At 28.1% G+C, this 18,752-nt stretch overlaps 1 protein-coding gene across 4 annotated transcripts; it reads right to left on the minus strand.

The window, feature by feature from the left end:
* Positions 1–9,200: 9,200 nt before the first annotated feature.
* On the minus strand, positions 9,201–16,411 carry LOC124491303 (fatty acyl-CoA reductase 1). 4 transcript variants are annotated; one of them, XM_047053949.2, is made up of 5 exons: positions 16,086–16,411; positions 12,093–12,931; positions 11,276–12,025; positions 10,131–10,499; positions 9,201–10,046 (listed from the first exon to the last, which is right to left on the minus strand). In XM_047053949.2, exons 2-5 carry the CDS (start codon positions 12,923–12,925, stop codon positions 9,845–9,847), a joined length of 2,154 nt encoding a protein of 717 aa, XP_046909905.2. In that variant the 5' UTR covers positions 12,926–12,931; positions 16,086–16,411; the 3' UTR covers positions 9,201–9,844. The 4 variants fall into 4 exon arrangements, with proteins under 4 accessions (XP_046909905.2, XP_075586343.1, XP_075586344.1 ...); XM_075730228.1 differs by having other exon boundaries at positions 12,093–13,026; positions 16,086–16,386; XM_075730229.1 differs by lacking the exon at positions 16,086–16,411 and adding an exon at positions 14,548–14,694 and having other exon boundaries at positions 12,093–13,026.
* Positions 16,412–18,752: the final 2,341 nt, after the last annotated feature.

Genomic DNA, 18,752 nt, shown 5'->3' on the forward strand with positions numbered 1-18,752 from the left:
CCTGCAAATAGAGGTAGAAAGAATTTATCCTTGTTAAATGCATTCATTTTGGTATTATAATCAAGAAAAAATCATGTTTAATGTTTAATCAAATTGAAATTGACATATTAAGTTATTCTAACCATTGTGTCATCATAATCATATAATCTTTGTCTATTATCAAATGATGATGATTACCATCGAACTATGCAATCCAATTTATCCATCAAAAATAATGCCCCCCTTGTCAAACTTGCACATAGGGTTATCATACATCCGAAGTTAGTGTTACCATATTTTTCCAAAAATTTATCATCATGTTTGGATGTTATCATCTGCATACTAATGGGAAAAAAATTTCCATGTATAAACGTTCCAAATATTAAACCAAAAGTTAACCAAAAAAAAAAAAAAACTACAGCAATAACTTATACAATATGTTACCAGCAACAACAAAAAACAATTCAAAAAACGATGAACTGATATATGTCTACCATACATAAAATACGTAATACGGAACTTTCGAATCTTTGAATGTTGATAATTTTGTTTTCACTTTTAGTTCCAGTGAGCCTATGTGTGTGTGTGTGTGTGTATGGGTTTTTATGTAAATCATGGCAATTAATCTTAGAATTTTCAGTGTTGTTGTTGTTGTTGTTCGTATGTCATATTTGTTGATTGTGAAACATTTCAACATGTTTTCAACTATTCTGTTTTTCATACCCTTTTGCCCACACATACATATTACCAAAAAAAAAAAAAAAAAAGAAGAAAATAATCTAATCTAATATCCAAGAAAACATTGATGATAATGATGAACCAGGATTTTTTTCAAGATTCTTGTCGTTTGTTAATGAAAGACATCGTCATCATCATTATCATGTGCACAACAGAATGACAAGCGATTAATTTATGTAAATGACAACTATATCATCCTCAAAAGAGTAGTAAAAAAATTTCCATAATTTTTCTTTCCACTTTTATCAATGCATTGGATTGAATTAATTTTTTCTTTCATGGACAAGTTTGTTGTGTAAAAAAAAAATTGCAAATTGACTTAAAACTTTTTTCTTTTTCGGTTTTTTCTTCTTCTGTTTGTCTGTTTTTTTTCTGTTGAGGTTGGTTACATCGCTCAAGAAAGAGAGAAAAAAAATACGATTGAACGAGTTTGAATGCAATGATGTTCTATGACCTTGTCACATACACAAGCATCATCAATATTTATCAAATTCAACAAAAAAATAACTATGAATATTTTTTCATTAAGAAAATCCATGAACAAACAAACAAACGAAATGAAAAGTAAAAGAAAAGAAAAGGAAATTCAATGTAGGATGATGGAAACTATTTTCAAAAAAAAAAAAAAAACAAACAAACAAATTTTTTTCAAGTTCATGGACAACTGTACCTGTACAAATTAATTAAAGATTTTAAGAATGAAGATTCGTCTAATACAGCAACTGAAAAATTAGAATGATGATGAATGGAAAGGGAAAAGAAGAAGCTTAAGCATAGACATTCAAAAAAGTGGTATTTATGCAAGGAACAATTTTTTTCAAAATGTAAACACTCTATGAAATTCATGTCGGTGTTTGAAAATTTTATTCTCGAATCAAAACAAAAAACTGGAGGGAAAGCAACCCACACCATTACCGATGATGAAAATATTTGTGATGATGATCACAGCAAGCGATATCTTTATTCAAATCTTAATTTTTGTAAAATTTTCCTGCCGTGTGATGGAATATGAAATCAATAATTGAAAAAATTCTTCAATTGTAAGCGAAACAAAATAATGATGATTTATAGAATTGAATTCATGTCGATGAATATCGATGTGAATACTACGTAAAAATATAAACAGGAAAATTGTACGATTTTAAACATGAGAATTCTATTTTCGGAATTCACCAAAAATTTTTATTCCTGTTTCGCAAAATCTAAATTTCATTTTCATATGTTAATCTTTGTACTCAGTGGAAAAAACGACGATATTTATTCATTCAATAATTAGCAAAATTTCGAGGAGAAATTTTTTTTTTTTTTTTTTTTGATTTTCGTATTTTCAATCAAATATCATTAATTTAGTCAATGATTAGTGGATGAGGATTGACAAATGATTGCTTTGGATGGATGAAATTTTTTTTTTTTTTTGAAAATTTTAACAGAAAAAAATGAAAAACTTTCTATAAAAGAAAATTCTGAAATCACAAATTACCAGAATTGATTACATGCACACATGGTGATTCAGGTGAGTTTCACTCGATCATCGTCAAAAAAAAAATAATTCAAAAAATCGATCCAGAATATTAAAAATTTTTCATTATTTCTTTTTTCTAATTTATTTCCATTACATGTTTTTTTTGTTGTTTCATTGTGTTTTTTCTTTTGGTTTTTTTTGATTATTAAAAAAATTCCATTAGATTTTTTTTTCCATGAACCATCAACAACATCAACATCATCATCATAATAAGAAAAAAAGCGAAAATTATTTTTATTGATTCTCACTACCAATTTTTCGACAGCTATTTTTTGATATATGATTAGTGCAAAAATGATAAGTATGAACTCAGTCAATTCCACTGTAATAGTTATGTATAATACTATGGGAAAGTAAAATTCAATCCCATCTTCACACATACACATTTAATCGATTTTCATTAATAAAAGAAGGAAAGGAAAAACAACAAGAAAGAATCATGGAATAAAAAGAATTGAGAAAAAAAAATATTCGATGATGATGAAATCAAAAAAAAAAAAATTGGAATTCCAATTCGTTCGGAGTATATAAGTTTTGTTTTTTTGTTCTTTTAGGGTAGCTGTTTTCTTTCAAATAACAGAATCGGCCTTGATCATCATCATCATCATGGGTACATTAGTGAATTTCATCATCAACATGATCGTCATAATTAATAAAGATCATCATCATCATAATCGTGATAAAAAATATTAAGAATTCTTATTTTTTATCATTATTATTGAAAAAAACCAGATTGGATTCATCACGACAATAGCAATCATAATAATAATGCAATTTCACATGAAATGAAACCAGAACCAAACACCGATAAAGAAAGAAAATGTGAAAAATTCTTTAAATCGATTCTAATACACATGAAGGAACCACACACACACACAGACACATATGTGAGATTATTATCATTATGTAGAATATCTTATAAAGTACCATTCTCTCTCTCTCTTTTTCTTAGGTTAATTGCCACCATCATCAATATGAACCAGATACAGATTCTATACCTAAATTTTTTTATGTGTTTATATTCGTGAAGAGTGTTTGTTTTGATTCAATTAATATATTTCTTTTGTATATAGTGTTATATTGATCAATAATATATTTTTCATATTTTTTTTTCTACAACCGCTCACATAAATTATTGATATCAAATTGCATGTTTTTATTTATTATTATTTCAATTTTCGATTGCGTTCATGATCAAAACATTCAAGATGATTCAAGCTACCGAAATTATAGCGAAAACAACAGTTGAAAATAAAATAAATAGTGGGAATCAATGTGGAGAAATAGAAACGATTGATTTTTTATTGATCCAAAACAGCAGAACAACAACAAGCATCAAAAATCATTATCATCATCATCAGTTCTGATTATAGATAGGTTCCATCATAACCATTACAAAAAAGATCCCAATTTACAATTTGACATTGAACTAATATTTTTTCAATCTGTTCATTTGCTCATTTGTGTTTTTCCTTTTGGATTTAATTTTTTTTCGCTTTCCCATTATTCTATTATTTTCATTATTATTTCTACATTCATTTCACATTTTAATTACCATCATCAACCTAAATTTAATGATGATGATGACGATGATGGTTAAGAACGAACCACAGTAAACAATGTTTTTTTTGTTATTATTGAGAATATATGCGGATAAAAAAGTCGAAAAAATAAATGTCATTAGAGAATTTAATAGAGAAAGAAAAATTCACGAATAATCCAAGTGAACGACCCAATTTTTTTCCAATGTTTGTTTGTGTGGAAAATATATCATTTTTTATTGTTTTTGATCATTCGGTAAGAAAAACAAAATTTAATTTACAAATTGATTTGAATTTGACTTGCCTGATGATCATTATTATCAGTTGATTTGAAATGAACTTTGAAATAAAGTTTCAACGATATAAGATGATGATTTCTTAGGTAATGGCATAAATTTTGTTTGTTCATTCAAATTTCATTTGGTACGTACAAACGTCATTGATATTGGAGATTAAAAAAAAAATATTTTTACCTTATGTGTTTAGCTGTCACAAGATGATGATATTATATTTGATGGAAAAGCAAAACAAAAATAATTCTGATCTTTTTTCTAAAAAAAAATTACAAAAGAAAATCTCGAATGTCAATGATTTCTTTGAAAATCTTCACAACAAGATTTTTCACCTAACCTAACCTAACCTAACCTAACCTAACCTAACTTTTCGAGAAGATTGTATTAATAATTTTAAATTCTATAGAAACAATAGATTTCATCAAAATTTTTTTTAAAAATAAAGGATTTATTATTGTCATCATCATCATTTTTTTATAGAATTTTTTTTGCCTAAAAAAAGATTTTCGAAACAACAACCAAAACGAAAAAAAAAAAAATGAAAATTGAGTCAATTTTCAAAGAATATAGTAAAAGTAATGAGAAAAAGAAAACGTTTGCCTAATGAATGTTTTTGTTCGTTAATGAAGATGATGAAAATTCTTGATGCAAAGAAAAAATTCTTTTCTTTTCTTTTTTTTTTTTGATGATATAAAATATAATGAACACAGGCTCTTTTTTCACCATTATTTATTAAAAAGTCCGAAGAGAGAAAGAAAAAAAAAGAACGAGAATTATCTCAAATTTCCAAGACTTAAAAACCACAACCAGCAGAATTTTCATCATCATCATCATCGTAATCATTATCAGAATGAAAATCATCCAAATGGATGGATGGACCTTCTGGGTTAATTTTATAGCTTGATTTTTTTTTTATTTGCTCTCATTATGGCTGATGATGATGATGATGATGATGATGATGATGGATATAAGAACCAGAATCTTGTAGTTAAATAAATTGTATATCATCAAATTGATTATTTCAAATCTTGCATTCTGTTGGTTGTTGTTTTTGAGTCTTGAAAAATTCGTTAAGTGAGTATGTGTGTGTGTTTGTGTGTGTTCACTGTTTTCAATAAATGGTGAAAATTGCTTGTATCCATTATTTTTATCATGATCATTATCATCACCATCATCATCATCATGAAATTTTTGTTCGTTAATTTTCTTTTCACATTCAAAACAATAACAGAAACAAAAAAGTTTAGTCGGCTATTTTTTGTCTATTGTTATTTTTTCTATATATCTATCTATCTGACTACTAAAATTGAAACAAACAAATAAATAAAATATTATTATTTTCATCCCAAAAATCATCAAACAACTATGACCATGACCACACCCCATTTTTTGAGAAACAGAATTAGAGAATAAAATCAACAACAAAATAACCGTAAACAAGACAGTAATAATGAATATTTTTTTTCTTTTTTAATAATGAATGAATCATCGTCATCATTATTATTATTTTTCAATAGAAAAATAGAAACATAATTCTTTTCCTTTTTCTTCTCGGATAATGATGTTGTGGATCCGAAACAAAAACAAAAAACACACATACATCAGATATATTTGATATAATAATAATCGATGTCATCAAATTCTCTTTAGGATTTCTACGGGCTGATGTAATTCGGATATAGCCACTATTGATAATGATAATGAAAAAGATTATTAACATTTCTTAACGCTTCGATGACTATTCTTTTGTTATTGATGATGATGATGATGATGAAGTTGGTAATGGGACCAACCGAACTGAATCGATTTGAATTCGAACCAGAGTAAAACTCCAAAAAAAAAAAAATCAATTCCTTTCATCGAAAAACAAGAAAATGATGAACTTTATTAGAATCTATATCTAAATATAGAATCATCAACATCACCTTTATTTATCTTACACAAACATCACACAAAAATAATTATTTTGATAATCATAATAAAAAAAATTGAGACATGTATCGCCATCTACCAACGAGTCAGTGACGATATAAAATATTCGAATCTTTCGAATCCATCGATGATCTTGATCATGGTGAAAAATCTATTTTCAATATACAGTTCTAAAACCTTTATGGTCCATCGAGAATTGTCAATCGATTCGCAAACCATCAGTTCGTTATATACAAAAAAAAACAGTGTGTACGACAGACATTGAAAACTCAACCACACACAGACAGTAAGGAAATCAGTCAAATGACCAAAGTAAAAAAAAAAACATTATTGCTACATCTACTATTTGATTGAGTATTTAGGATAAAATAAAAGTTTTTTTCCCGTCTCACAATAACAATAATTCTGGGTGTCATCATCACTTAAGCAAATCATCAAACATGATCAAAATGAGTGGAAAAACAAAAAAGTTTCAATTTTATTAGGCTGGATAAAAAAAAACATAAATGAAAAATAGATATTCCAGAATTAAAATGGAAAATAGAATGGAATAAATTCAAATAAAATATGATTTGACAAAGAATCTTCAAGAAAATTTATCCATCACCAGAGAACAAAGAATAAAAAATGGACACCAAAATTTTCAAGGAGAAGCATATATGGTGGAAAATAAAAATTTTCTTCGTCCATTGTACAATCATTTCCCCTGTAGGCAGACAAACAGACACACAGGTATCGTAATGTATGCAGTGTTTGGGACATTACACCATCACAAATGCACAAATTTAACGAAAAACAACAACAACAACAAAAAACAGAACAGAATATTCTATCAAACCAAAATGAATGAATAAATGAATGTTTTTTGGCAAGATAACACAGGAACGCTAAATAGAATGAAAAAAAAATTAAATAAATAAAGAAAATGGTGCAAAAAAAAATTCCTGCACTCCATAAAAGCCAATTTATAGAAACAGAATAGAATAGAATTATGAAGTGATAGCATAAATATACAGACTTTGCTTCGACACACACACACACACAAACACAAGATGCAAATTAATGAACCGAAATCGGCTTAAAAACTAAAACAACAACAATACGAGAATAGTAGACTAGACCAATGCACAATGATGACAATAGCAAAGAATTATATAAGAAAACAAAAAGTAATAATATAATGGAATAAGGGTAAGCGAAATAAACTAACGGTAACTGTTATATTGTAACTCAAAAGAGCTTATTCCACTCTAAATAAACCTTATCCGGATTCTTATTGTTCTCGCCAAATACACACACACACACACACACATACAAGTTGGACAAAGGAAAAATTTTCTTTTTCTTCTTACAAATCAAACAAAACAAAGTGAATGGAATGGAAAAAAAAATCTAGCCAAAATCCTTGTTTCATACCTTTCGGTTGGTTGGTTGGTTAGTTGGTTTGTCGGTTTGTTTGCACACTAAAAATGTCGTTCACCATCAACATCCATTAAACCGGATGACTTTGTTTTGGTCAAACAAAACAAAAAAAATTGGTTGAAATGTAGCCAACTAAAATAAATAAAATGACAGTAAAAAAATGATGATGTTGATGACTATCACATCTATCATGAATATGACTTAAGCTTGAATTAAAGATAACATTATTATTTTCATAGCTTATAATAATCTAGCTGAATAAAAAGTTTTCCGATATTTGATATGGATATTTTCATTTTCATCTTCATTATCATTGTCAATTTTTCTGTATATATATCTGCGAAATGTTCGAAGAGGATTTATATATATTCTTTATTATTATAATTGGAATGTTATCATTATTTTGTCATAGTAAACAAAGGAATATGATATATTCAGTTTTTTTTTCATTTAGAGATTCTTATTTATTTGTATTAAGGTGTGACGATTCTGATGAATAGTTTGAAAAATAGATTCTCTATGATGTGAACTTGTTCTATGGACAAATGATGATAGAAAAAAAATATATATATTGACATTATCAACAGCAGCATTGTTTTTCATTTATGAAAAAACAAACTATTGTTATATAAAAAAAAATGATGAGAAACCATAGAAATGTATGAATTTGGTGAAAAAATTCAAAACATCTGGACAAATTATCTCGAAGTTAGTGCAACTACGTCATTTGTATGATTGTTCAGGTTTTTTTTTCGTTTAGTTCTTATGATGATGAAATAATTGAATTTATTTATGATCATCAAAAGATAGATGATGATGATGATGATGAAAAAAATGGGGTACATAGATATGACATGAGGGTGGATGTTTTAATATATTGTTCAAGTTGTTGTTGTTGTTGTTCCAATAGCAAAAAAAAAAACTTTTCTGTTTCATCTTCAGAAATAAAACGAAGGTCTTTTTTGTTATTTGAAGAAAAAAAATCGAAAGTTGATTATTTTCAATGCTGCTGTCATTTTTATTTTTTTTTATATTCTTTCTATTTGTTTATCATTATTATTATCATCATCATCATCGTTGATTCATCATCATTGTTGCTTTTTAATTTAATTTTCGTCATAATCGTACAAAGAAAAAACTCTAAAAGTCGGTCGGTCGGTTGTCGCCGTCAAGTTTTAGTTTTCTCCATTCTCTTTTTCGGATTCGGACATTCTTTGGTCCATCATTATTATTATTATTATTATTTTATATTTGCTAAATTCTGTAGTGATTAAATGCCAAACATGTTTCGGTTCTTTGCTCTGGACAAATACAAAGAAATTTGAAACCAAAATGATGAGTTCAAGAGTTTTTCAAAGAATTTTCTCTTTCTCTTGTTTTTTTCTATTTCCGTTTTTTTTGGTAATTGAAGAAAATTTTTTCGACATGATTACAATAATGATAAGGAGGTGTGAATTTGTGCAATCATTCAGAGAAGAACAATCAAACGAATGAAACGAACCACAAAATATAGTATAGAAATAGTATTATATTTCGCTATTTCAGAAGCTGTTCTGAATTCAATCCTAATATTACATGAAAATAAATTAATAATAGTTTCTTTTTTTGTCGCCCAACCACGATTCATAAATCAATTCTAGACTCATTAACCACAAAAACAGTTATTAGATTAAAGATGATGAAAAGGAATTTTCACAGAATTGACATTCGAAAATTTGAAAACGAGAGAAACAACAGCAAAAAAAAGTGTTATCAATTCAAAATAGACTTAGACGTTGAAATTTGAACTTTTATTTATTTATTTTTTTTTAAAAGACAAAACTTCAAATAAATAGAAATAATTTTAGAGAAAAATTTTGTTTCGGTTTCAATTCTTCATTCATCGTCAAAAACAATGGATGGAAAAATTTTAAGAAAATTCACAAATTGAAGAAGTAAATGAATAAAAAGTAGAGAGAAAAAAAAACAGGAAAATTTGGCTGAAAAAAAATCAATGTTTCCAAGGAATCTGCACAAAAGACAATACGTGTTGACAGACATAATTTAAATATATATATTCGGAATATGAAAAAAACAAATTCGAAATGAATAAAGCAAATAAAATTTGTAAATTTCATGCAAAAAAAAATTATTTTTCCCAACAAAATTTTTTTTTTGAGACACGTTGACAGAATGTGAGCGAGAGAAAAAGAGAGAAACCATTCAACGCTGTTTTGGTTTAATTGAATTGTTTTTGTTTTCCATTCCCTTTTTTTTGTCACAAGAATTTAGCCCAAAATTCAAAAAGTGTTTGTCGACTAGATGATTGATTGATTGTATGTATGTATGTATGTATGAAATATGAAAATGTCCGGAATTTCGTTATTGTAGTATTTTCCGTTCTTTCATTTGTCTGCCACCACCGACGTTGACAACAATTACTTGGATGAAAACAATGATTGAATCGATGATAGAATGTTGTATGTAAATGGTAAACGCTTTCGATTATTCGTCATTGTCATCGTTGTCGTTGTGTTTAGCATTTTAAATGATTGCCGTGCAATTGAACGTGGATAAACAAGCTGATAACAAATTGTACCAGTAATCAAAATTTTTGTCATCATTGTACCAATATAGATTCTAAATTTGTTGGAAAAAAATTAAATTATAAGTTATTATCATCATTATGATTATCATTATATATTATATTTAACAAAAACATACAAAAATAATTGATTCTGTGCACGTGGTATAGTAGCTGGATCTTCTTTCAATAGGAATCGTCGTACACCCAATACATAATCACGAAAATAATCTGGCCAATTCAATTTTCGTATGTCAATCGGAAATCTTTCCGATACATCCATGATAGATTGTTGCTGTTGTTGATGTTCATGTAGTTTCTGTAAGTGTTTTTCACCATCAACATATAATGTTTTATTAATCAGTTCTTTACGTTGATTATTACGATATGCATAATCAGCTGCTTCAATCAAACGTAACATATTCATGCCGGTATATGTCCATTCATTTGTGGTGAAAAATTCTAATGCATCTGTAACACGGTGTACTTTTTGATAAACTTGATTCAATCTATAATAATAATAATGATAACAAAGAATTTTAGATGAAGAAAAAAAAAGGATAAAAGTTTCAATTTGTTTCTAAATCGATCCAGAATAGATTGATCCAACAACATTATTGAATACGAGATATAATGTTCTGGTAATTTCTAAAAACGAAAGAGAAAACCCATTAAAAATTACCGTTAAATGTACATTTCTAAAGGATTTAATGTAGATGCAATACACTAAACACTTTTTCATTCAAACACACACGAATTTCTCTTCACTATTATGAATGAAATTAATTTTAAGCTAGAAAGTAAATAAATAAATAAAATAGAATAAATTAGAATTCTTTGGAAAGAAAATTTTCCATCAAAATTAAAGAATTTTAGCAATTCGAAACACACACACACACGGACACAAAACAAAACAGACATTGCACTGTTGTCCAGTTCATTACTATTATGATTATCTCTTTGTTTCTTGTTTACACTACCATTTTATGATTATTATTACTTCATATGAAATTAGTGTGTAGATTTAGATTATAATGGCTATATCCTTTTTCTATGTTCGAATTTTATTCTGGTCATAAGATGATGATAATGATAATTGTGTGATGGGGCAGCAGAAAATTTCATCAAAAATAAATAAAACTAATGAATAGACAATGACCAATGAAAGAAACAAACGGGTAAGAAGAATTTCATTCTTCATTGTTTTCATTGATGAATAAATTTTGTTTCTTTTACTTTTAAATGAGATTCTAGAAAATATTTTCTTTCTTGTTCACAAACTTACATTGGTGAGAAACCCATGAATTTGAATAGGAAATCCACAACGAATGCTGGTATAGTATGTTCAAGATATACATTGATTTGATTTATCATTTTGGAACGATGAAATCGTACATTCGGCACACGAAACATTTCCATCGATGGATAACGGCACATTAATGGCATTGAAATATTACGTAATTGATTCCATGTGATTGGATTGTGTGCACCTGTCACACAATTAACAACAAATATTTCATTATTATCTGAACATTGACGATTATCGGACATTGTTGTTGCCGATGTTGTTAATGTTCGTGGAAATTTTGAATGTTTATAATGATGAACGGCAATATACCATGCCGATAATATACATGTATTGATGACCACATCCACTGGTATTAGATCACACAGATAATCTTTTTGTACATTCATTGAACGTAGAATACCTTTACCACTGACAACTAAAAATCCGGTAAATCCATTATAATTATCAACCCAACCGGGAAATGGTTCATTCCATGATGGTGTTATTATTGATGGTCGAACAATTGCTGCTGGAAATGGACGCCATTTTGTATCATTTGATTCAATGTTATCATCATCCATTATTGTGGTCGTGGTAGTGTTTTTTGTTTTTGATTGATAAAAACAACCATTTGCCACTTCTTCGGCCAATAAATGTTCGGCCAATGATTTTGTGTAATGATATGAACATGGCCGACCACGATATAGCGTTTTGGTCAATCGATTCATAGTGTCGTCATTCATCCAACTATTCCGAAGAGAAAATTAATATATTTAGAAATTATTTTCTTTGATTGATTATAAATCAAACTTACTCAGCCATTTCAAGAATTTTATCCGGTGAAATCGGTTCAAAATACACACATTCATCGATTTTTCGTTTATCTACCGTACAATATGCCGTTGAAACATGTACGAATGAACGAAGATTTGTTAATTTTTTCGCCAATTGTACCACACGTTTTGTGCCCAATGTATTGATTAATAAAGCATATTTTAATGGTTCATCAAAACGAATCGTTGCAGCCGAATGAAAAATAATTGAAACATTATCACGTATTGTTTGTAGATCGATTGGATTGATACCCAATCCTGGATAGCGAATATCACCACTAATAGCCTTAAGTTTTTGTAACCGTTCTGGATATTGTTGACGTATACGATCAAATACTTGACATTCGGTCAATTTTTCCAGTCGTCGTCGTATTAGTTGACCAGATTTTGGCCGTAACATGACATAAATATTACCCATTGTTGGAAATTCATAAAGTAATTTTTCAATCAAAACTTTACCAACAAATCCGGTACCACCTGTAATGAATACGGATTGTCCATCATAAAATTCTTCTAATGTAGGCACGAGGGTTGGACATTGTTCTGAAGATGATGATTCATAATCATCATCGATACCGGATTCCGATGTAATTGTAGCTGTATGTTCTTTGTAGTCATCATCACCATAATCATTTTGGTGATTATTATTTTTCAATTTAATCAAACCAGGTTTCGACATGATTGAAGCCGATGGATCAGATGATGATGATGATGATGATGATGATAATGATGATGATGATGATGATGGATGCATAAAATTCATCATAATTTCGTTTTGTTGTTGTTTATCATTTGGATGATTATTTGGAGACATTTTTTTCTTTTATTTGGTTAAAAATTGAATTTGATAAAAAATGTAATTATAAAAAAACACAAATGTTGAATTTAATTGAATTGAAGATGAGAAAGAAAAACCTAAGATGAAAAGGAGAAGAAAAAATTGAAATGAAAAAAAGCAAATGATAAAATTAGAATGTTTAACTTTATTTTTGAATTTTCATTATTTTTTTTTATAATTATTATTTCGAACGCATGCCCCAATCGAACAATTTCAACAATATTGTTCTTATCGTTCAAAACTTGAGAGCTCTTCGTCTCTATTCGATGATGATGATGATGATGGTAAGAAGAGAAAAATTCAATTTGAAAACTTTTTTTTAGAGAAAATGAAATTCTCATTTAAAATAAGTTTTCTTTCAAAAAAAAAAAAAAAAAAAAAAAAAAAAAAAAAAAAAAAAAAAAAAATAACTGCCCATATGGATGCATAAAATCAAATCACGAAAATCAATCTTTTTTTTCCAATGATAATAAATGACATTAAAAAATTGAATTCTACGAAAAACAAAACAAAACAACAACAAAAAAAAAATTCTAGATTAAAATGCGAATTTTTTTTTCTTATGATAACACAAGCTGATTCCCGACACAACTAATATTCAGGTTTAACCTTCATTTATAATAAAATCATAAAAAATGCATTAAAATAACTGGCAACAAGAAAATGTTTAGCAAAAATGGATTGAAATAGAAAAAAAACAAACAATTTTGTTTATAATTTACACATTACTCATTAGTACATGTAATGTGCAAAAGCGATGTAAAATGTATTGAAATGTATTAGAAGAGAAAATTGTGAAAATTCGATTGAAATCGAAAATTTTAATATTTGAATTCGTCCGGATTTAGTTATTATTTATAATATATAGCCAAAATCTTAGAAATTGTGTGACCGATAATGAATTTCGTCGAAATAATTGCTAAATTTTTTTTTTTTTTTTTTTTGGTTTTTTTTCACTACTCATCAACCAATTAAATTGTGCATCCACAGTTCGTTCGTGTGTGTGTTTGTGTGTCTGTGTGTGTATGGATATAGGATCGAATCAAAACGAAAAAAAAAATCAAATCGATTCGGCAGAAAAATTCTTTTTTTTTTTGTTTCATCAATTCATTTGCTTATTTGATCGAATGACGATCGAGTGGAAAAAAGTTCCGATCCAAAATTGAATGAAAAATTAATGCCAAGGTCTCTTTCATGTTTATTCACCAAATGGTAATGAGAAAAACCATTTTTACATTACCATGTTGGAGAAAAAATATTTTCATTTTCATTTTCATTTTTTTTTTAGAATCGACAACCGGTTTTTTTCCCATTTGATATTTGGAATTTATTCTACCTATATTTATTTATTTATTTTTTTGCTCATAAATTTTATTGACAAAAAAAAATGAAATCAAAATTCAACATCTGGTCATGTTTTTTTTTTTGTTGTGTTTGTGTGTCCCAGAATTTTTTCCCTCTTTTACCTCTCTCTCTCCTACTCTTTCTTTCTCTTGTTACCTTAAAATATGAATTATGATTCTCAGAATTTATGTATACGGTACCCGGATATATATTTGTGAAAATTTCATCATCAACAAAAACATTTAAATACTTACCATCAATTTGAATAGAAATGTTTTTCTGGTTTGTTCCAGTTTTTTTTTTTTTTTTTTTTGGTTCCATTTACCCGACAGGCAAACAAAACGAGAAAAAATTCAATTTTCAACACAAATTCAATTATTCACGATTATAAATGATGATGATGTTGTTGTTGTTGTTGTTGTTATTGGTACATCGTTGCATAGTGATTCAATAACAATAACAAAAAAAAATAAAAGAAAAAAGAAAACACAATACACCAAACAGAAGAAAAAACCGGAAGCCAATGAAGAACGATAAATAATGAATATTATTATTATCGATTATTCATACATAAACAACAATCGATAATAATAATAATAATAATAATACAATCGATTGTATATCATATCACATCAACACCATGTTATTCAATGATTCGAATGTACGAAAAAAAAAAAATAAAACTTTGAACTCAATCACAAAACATAATAAAATGAATGTGAAACAACAACAACAAAAATCGTGGCTGGAACAACAAACAAACAACAATGAACAATGACTATTTTTGTTTGTTTATATATTTATTATATTTTCATTTCATCTTCATTGTGCAATACATCATCATCATCATCATCATCATCAATAATGGCGATCACTTTAGTAGTCGGTTTTTCTTTTGTTTTGTTGTTGTTGTTTGTGATTCATATATTTGTTTGATGAAATATTAAAAAAAACAAATATTCATCATATAAATATAGTTTGTTCTATAGAAGAAAGTCGTGTTGTTTTTTTTTGTTCACTCATACTTTTTCCGACTCAAATGACCAAAACCAAGAGAAAATACACTCAATTTTCATTTTGTTGTTGTTGTTGTTGTGTCTTATTTGTTCTCACTTAATCGGTACAAACATCCAAACATCCATCCATTGTTATTTTGTAAACATCTTTAGGTTTTTGATACCAAAAATAACCGAAATTTCTTTATTTATCATCATAATAATAATGATGATGAATATTGCGCGGGTGGAAAATATATAAAAAAAATATAAAAAAACTGGTTTCTCTCATTTTTAAACGGCAATTTACAAACACACACACACACACACACAGTCTCGCAAACACAATAGAAACCAAAATTCAAAAAAAAAAAAGAAACCACTACTATCAATTTCATTTGGAACATTAATATTTGCAGAAAATTTCTTCTAGTTATCTGAATTTTTTTTTATTTGTTTTTATAATTTATCATTATATTCTCATCCTTTAACATTATCTCTACTTCATCATTTTGATCATTTACTTCGAATTAATAATTTTTTTCATTAATTGATTATTTATTAAAAAAAAAATATAATGTCATTGGGCATTTCGCATTTTGAAGTTATAAATAAATCGAATCAATAATATGATTACATTTAAATTTGATTAGAATCAATTTGTCGATTGATAGATTATCATTATTTTCAAAAGTGTTCACCTTAACTCTTGGATAACTCTTGAAAAAAATTATCACGTTTTTTTTGTTTATTGTTTCTTGGAAAATGAAATTTTATCAAAACAAAAACATACTCACCTACGAATTGATCGATGAAACAATATATTATTGATGTAAAAAGAAAAACTAAATGAAAATCATTATCATCGTCAGAAGTAGCACGTATTGTTGTAAATTAATTAACTTGGGATTTTTTTTTTGATCCAATCCATCGACCTAACAAACACGCTTGACACAATTTTTTTTTTGCACAAAAAAAAATTTCGTTCCATAAAAGACAAAACGAATCCGGTGATTCATTCGAAACGGCCACATTTCACATTTATAATAACCATACTGACTGATGTAATTTGTGTTATTTTCAAAACAGTAACTAGGTTTTTTTTTTCACTGACGACTCTTTCGAAATTTTCATTTTGTTGTACATTTATATATTGTTCACATCGGTATACTTAGATCTGTATGGCCATATATATGAACAATAAATGAACAATACCTTTTTCGGGATTTTCTCTCTTTTTTTTTCTTTTGTTCATTTTTATTTTGTTGTTGTTGTTGGATTTTTTTTTTCGCATTTCTGTCTGCATACATAGCTGCGATTAGCTTGAAAAAAAGAGAGAGAGAGAAATGAGAAAAAACCTGGTATACGTATGATGTTTTTTTGAAATTTTTCTTATGCTTTTTTTTTATTTTCATTATTTTTTACTAGTGGTTACGTCATTAACCATTAGATCATCATATCGGATGTCATTTAATATGATGATGATGATGATAAAAAAAAATTTTATCATCATATGATAATTCGTAGAATCGTAATAATTGTGATCATTGAATTGATTAGCAACCACAAAAACACACAGTTTTACATCGTTTAAACAATAGAATTTTCAATTAGAATTTTTTCATGGTATTTGTTGCATAAACTCAATGAAATGATGATGAAAGTGAAAAAAAAAAATTATCAAAATTTCAAATTTCAGTTGCATTTGGGAGAATCCTATCTCTCTCTCTCTCTCTCTCTCTCTCTCTCTCTCTCTCTCTCTCTCTCTCTCTCTCTCTCTCTCTCTCTCTCTCTCTCTCTCTCTCTCTCTCTCTCTCTCTCTCTCTCTCTCTCTCTCTCTCTCTCTCTCTCTCTCTCTCTCTCTCTCTCTCTCTCTCTCTATTTCTAGTAATTCGATAATTGAAAGTTGCTAGAGAAATAACAAAAAAATTGTTATCTGATGATTGCGTTATGATCAGTGAAAAAAGTAATCATTAACAATGGACTTTGATTTCTTTTTTTTTTATTCTTCAGTAATTTTCCATTTTTTCTGCAATCAGTCAATCAATCGATCTATCCACAAAAAAAATCAATTATCCCACCCAGGGCCGGCCCGGAAAATCGCGAGGCCTTGTGCAAAGTCAACTTGAAAAACGCGAGGCCTTAAAAAAATTAAGGAATTTTCAAAAAATGATTGCTTAAAAAAAATTTGAAGCGTTAAAAATCTTGATTGTTAATTTGAAGCGCGCTAAAAAACAACTGGCAAAAAACTGCGATCGTTCATAAAGTCTGTGCAGCAATTTATGACCGAAAAAATTTCCAAAAGCTTGTATCAATCAATTTAAATTTTTTCTAATGATCATCAAATCATCAACGTCATTCGAATCAGTAATGTCACCTCGACTCTATTTTGGTTATTTTAGATTTTATTTGGACTTTCTATAAATTGATTATAAAATGCGTTGAAAATTTCAGATTCATGAAATTAATAACATTACCAATCATTCAATCCAAGTAAAACTATTGCCATGATCGTTCAACAAAGGAAATTGTTTTAAGAATTTTTCAATCTCTATTCTGAAGTGCATTAAGATTTTTGTGTCATTTTTGATTCTAAATCACTATAACCAACCAACCAACCGCAACCAACGGCCAACCTGCGGCTCTTTAAAAGATTATTTGTGGCTCTCGATAAATGTATTTGAGATGGTGGAAAATTTGAGCCTCACACATGTGTGACGCTTGGTCGTGAATGGGTTAAATACGTATACGTACATTTAATCTTTTTATTTCATTTAAATCAAAAATACATACACACATATTTCACCAGTGCATAGCAAAAGAGTTGTTCTTTCAAAGATTTACTAGAATCGAGAAAATGACAAATGTCCAAACTAACACGACCAGTTCAGAATCGAGAAAATGGCAAATCCAACCTAACACGACCAGTTCAGAATTGGTTGACAATGCTTTATTGATTACTTTCCCAATTCTGAACAGGTCGTGTTAGGTTGGACATGTTATTTTCTCGATTCTGAACTGGTCGTGTTAGTTTGGACATTTGTCATTTTCTCGATTCTCAACAGGTCGTGTTAGTTGGGACATTTGTCATTTTCTTGATTCTGAACTGGTCGTGTTAGTTTGGACATTTGTCATTTTTTCGATTCTGAACTGGTCGTGTTAGTTTGGACTTGTTATTTTCTCGATTCTGAACTGGTCGTGTTAGTTTGGACTTGTTATTTTCTTGATTCTGAACTGGTCGTGTTAGTTTGGACTTGTTATTTTCTCGATTCTGAACTGGTCGTGTTAGTTTGGACTTGTTATTTTCTCGATTTTGAACTGGTCATTTCATTTATCTCTCTTTGGCTTTCAGCTTTAAAAGGATCATCATCCTTTGGATATTTTTGCTTCGCCAACGAATAATCTTTTTCTAAGATTTCCAGTATTTCTTCTGAAAGTTGTTTTATATATTCCAATTGTTTGAA

The sequence above is a fragment of the Dermatophagoides farinae genome, chromosome 4, assembly GCF_024713945.1.
Source record: "Dermatophagoides farinae isolate YC_2012a chromosome 4, ASM2471394v1, whole genome shotgun sequence".
NCBI classification, from domain to species: Eukaryota; Metazoa; Arthropoda; class Arachnida; order Sarcoptiformes; family Pyroglyphidae; genus Dermatophagoides; species Dermatophagoides farinae.

Coding starts and splice junctions, on each gene's coding strand:
- LOC124491303 (XM_047053949.2), bottom strand. CDS start 12,925: ATGTCTCCAAATAATCATCCAAATGATAAACAACAACAAAACGAAATT. Junction 12,026..12,092: donor AAAATTCTTGAAATGGCTGA/GTAAGTTTGATT, acceptor TCTTCGGAATAG/TTGGATGAATGACGACACTA. Junction 10,047..10,130: donor GCACAGAATCAATTATTTTT/GTATGTTTTTGT, acceptor CAACAAATTTAG/AATCTATATTGGTACAATGA.